This window comes from Ziziphus jujuba, chromosome 10 (assembly GCF_031755915.1).
Source record: "Ziziphus jujuba cultivar Dongzao chromosome 10, ASM3175591v1".
In the NCBI taxonomy this organism is placed as follows: Eukaryota; Viridiplantae; Streptophyta; class Magnoliopsida; order Rosales; family Rhamnaceae; genus Ziziphus; species Ziziphus jujuba.
In genome coordinates, this window is record NC_083388.1 from 6,345,056 (window position 1) to 6,347,703 (window position 2,648).

At 40.4% G+C, this 2,648-nt stretch overlaps 1 protein-coding gene across 1 annotated transcript; it reads left to right on the top strand.

Moving 5' to 3' along the window:
* Positions 1 to 2,648, top strand: LOC107410717 (flavonoid 3',5'-hydroxylase 2). The gene is made up of 2 exons (XM_016018186.4): positions 1 to 1,045; positions 1,816 to 2,648. The coding sequence occupies exons 1-2, from the start codon at positions 146 to 148 to the stop codon at positions 2,446 to 2,448; spliced, it is 1,533 nt and encodes a 510-aa protein (XP_015873672.3). The 5' UTR covers positions 1 to 145; the 3' UTR covers positions 2,449 to 2,648.

Sequence of the window (2,648 nt, forward strand, 5' to 3'; positions counted from 1 at the left end):
GCCACCTTTGTTTTCGGCAAAACATAACACAAATCCATCTCTTCTGCTTTTCTAATTAAATATCAAACAGAAAAACAGTTGAAAAAGCTTCTTCTTCTTCTTCTTCTTCTTCTTTTTTTTTTTTTTTTTTCCTTCCATAAATCCCATGGCTTTTCAATTTTTCCTATTCCGGGAAATTGCAACTGCAATCATTATCTTCTTCATAACCCAATTCTCAATCCGTTCTCTTTTTCTCCGGAAAAAATCCGGGAAACTCCCTCCCGGTCCGAAAGGCTGGCCGGTCATTGGAGCTCTTCCTCTACTTGGTTCCATGCCTCATGTAACCCTAGCTAATATGGCGAAGAAGTACGGCCCAGTCATGTACCTCAAGATGGGTACGTGTAACATGGTGGTTGCTTCCACACCAGACGCAGCCAGGGCTTTCCTCAAAACCCTAGACTTGAACTTCTCGAACCGGCCTCCGAATGCCGGAGCAACCCATTTGGCTTACGATGCTCAGGACATGGTGTTCGCCGACTACGGACCGAGGTGGAAACTGCTTAGGAAGCTAAGCAACCTACACATGCTAGGAGGAAAAGCTCTAGATGACTGGGCTCGAGTTCGCGAAATCGAGCTCGGTCACATGCTCCGCGCCATGTACGACTCGAGCAAGAGAGGCGAGCCCGTCGTGGTGCCGGAGATGCTGACCTACTCGATGGCGAATATGATCGGCCAGGTGATACTGAGCCGGAGGGTTTTCGTGACGAAAGGATCGGAATCCAACGAGTTCAAAGACATGGTGGTGGAGCTGATGACGTCGGCGGGATTCTTCAACATTGGAGATTTCATACCGTCGATCGCTTGGATGGATTTACAAGGCATTGAGCGCGGGATGAAGAAGTTGCATAGGAAATTCGATGTGCTTTTGTCGAAGATGATCGACGAGCATACTGCTTCTGCTCATGAGCGCAAAGGGAAGCCGGATTTTCTCGACATTGTCATGGCTAACCGGGAAAATTCCGCCGGAGAGAAACTCAGTATGACTAATATTAAAGCTCTTCTCTTAGTAAGTCTTGAGTCAATTCTCTGTTACATACTCTTTTTTTTTTCCCCTCCACTTGTTTTTTTTTTTCCATTTATTAATTTCATGCATGGTTTATTTTGTCATTTTGTGACTTTTTTTTTCTTTCTTTCTTTCTTTCTCTATCACTCACTCACTCACTCACTCAAAACACGCACCAATAAAATCAACAACTTGGGTTGTTGTTTATTACTGTCAAATCCTTAAAAAAACAAAATAAAACATTGACTGGAAAATGCAAATAATTATTTGTATTATTGACCCAAAAAAAAAAACTTTTTTATGACATCGCTTTAATATTTTACATTATAGTCATCATTAAAAAATTGTAAAAAAAAAAAAAAACCCGTGGAATTCACATGTGTGGGTCCCATCCGTATGTCCAACTGGGAGTGGGAAGTGTGAGAAAATGGACTCTCATGGAGTGGGTTTTGTAGGTCCAATGGCATGCGCATCTCTTATCTTTATCTGTGCGTTTTTCGGTTCTTGTCTTTATTCATATAGGACCAGTAAGAGAATCATGTACGTTGGCTAAAAAACCATTACCTTAGTTTATTTTTTTAATTTTATTATTATTTTTTAAAATAAGATGATATTATACTACTATAAAAGAAAAAAAATAAAAAAAAGAAATTCAAGATTCTATATATCCTGCAACATGATATATCTTCAAAAATCAAAAATTTTTAATGCACTACAAGAAGCATAACATGGGTTTCATTAACCATAATAATTTTTTTTTTGGTCCGAATTAGAACCTATTCACAGCAGGGACAGATACATCGTCAAGCATAATTGAATGGTCACTAGCAGAGATGATGAAAAACCCAACCATATTCAAAAAAGCTCACGAAGAAATGGACAGAGTGATAGGAAGGCAAAGGAGGCTTCAAGAATCAGACATAGCAAAGCTTCCATATCTCCAAGCAATATGCAAAGAGACATTCAGAAAACACCCTTCGACCCCTCTCAATCTGCCACGTGTCTCAACCCAAGCATGTGAGGTCAACGGCTATTACATCCCAAAGAACACCAGGCTGAGTGTCAACATATGGGGGATTGGGAGGGACTCTGAAGTTTGGGAAAACCCATTGGATTTCACACCTGAAAGGTTTCTGAGTGGGAAAAATGCGAAAATCGATCCCCGAGGGAACGATTTCGAGCTGATTCCATTTGGCGCTGGAAGGAGGATCTGTGCTGGGACAAGAATGGGAATTGTCCTGGTTGAGTATATTTTGGGGACGTTGGTCCATTCCTTTGATTGGAAATTACCAGCTGATGTGGTGGATCTGAATATGGATGAGGCTTTTGGCCTTGCACTTCAGAAATCTGTTCCTCTTGCTGCTTTGGTTAGCCCTAGGCTTCCATTAAGTGCTTATGCTTCTTAATAATCTCAGCCGGTACATTGATCTATCATCAGCTTTCCTAAATGGTATGCCAATATGGCTATCTGGGTTTTTAATTTCCATGTATTTTGAAGCTAGTACTTTTTTTGCCCTTTTTTTTTTTTTTTTTTTTTTGTCTTTTCCAACTTTCTCGATGTAAAAGAAGTTGAATGAATAAGAACGTTGCCATTAGTTGTGTGCCC

What these genes read in the sequence shown, in the direction of transcription:
- LOC107410717 (XM_016018186.4), top strand. Translation starts at nt 146, where the DNA reads ATGGCTTTTCAATTTTTCCTATTCCGGGAAATTGCAACTGCAATCATT. An exon ending in ATATTAAAGCTCTTCTCTTA is followed by an intron (nt 1,046 to 1,815) that starts GTAAGTCTTGAG and finishes GGTCCGAATTAG; the next exon opens with AACCTATTCACAGCAGGGAC.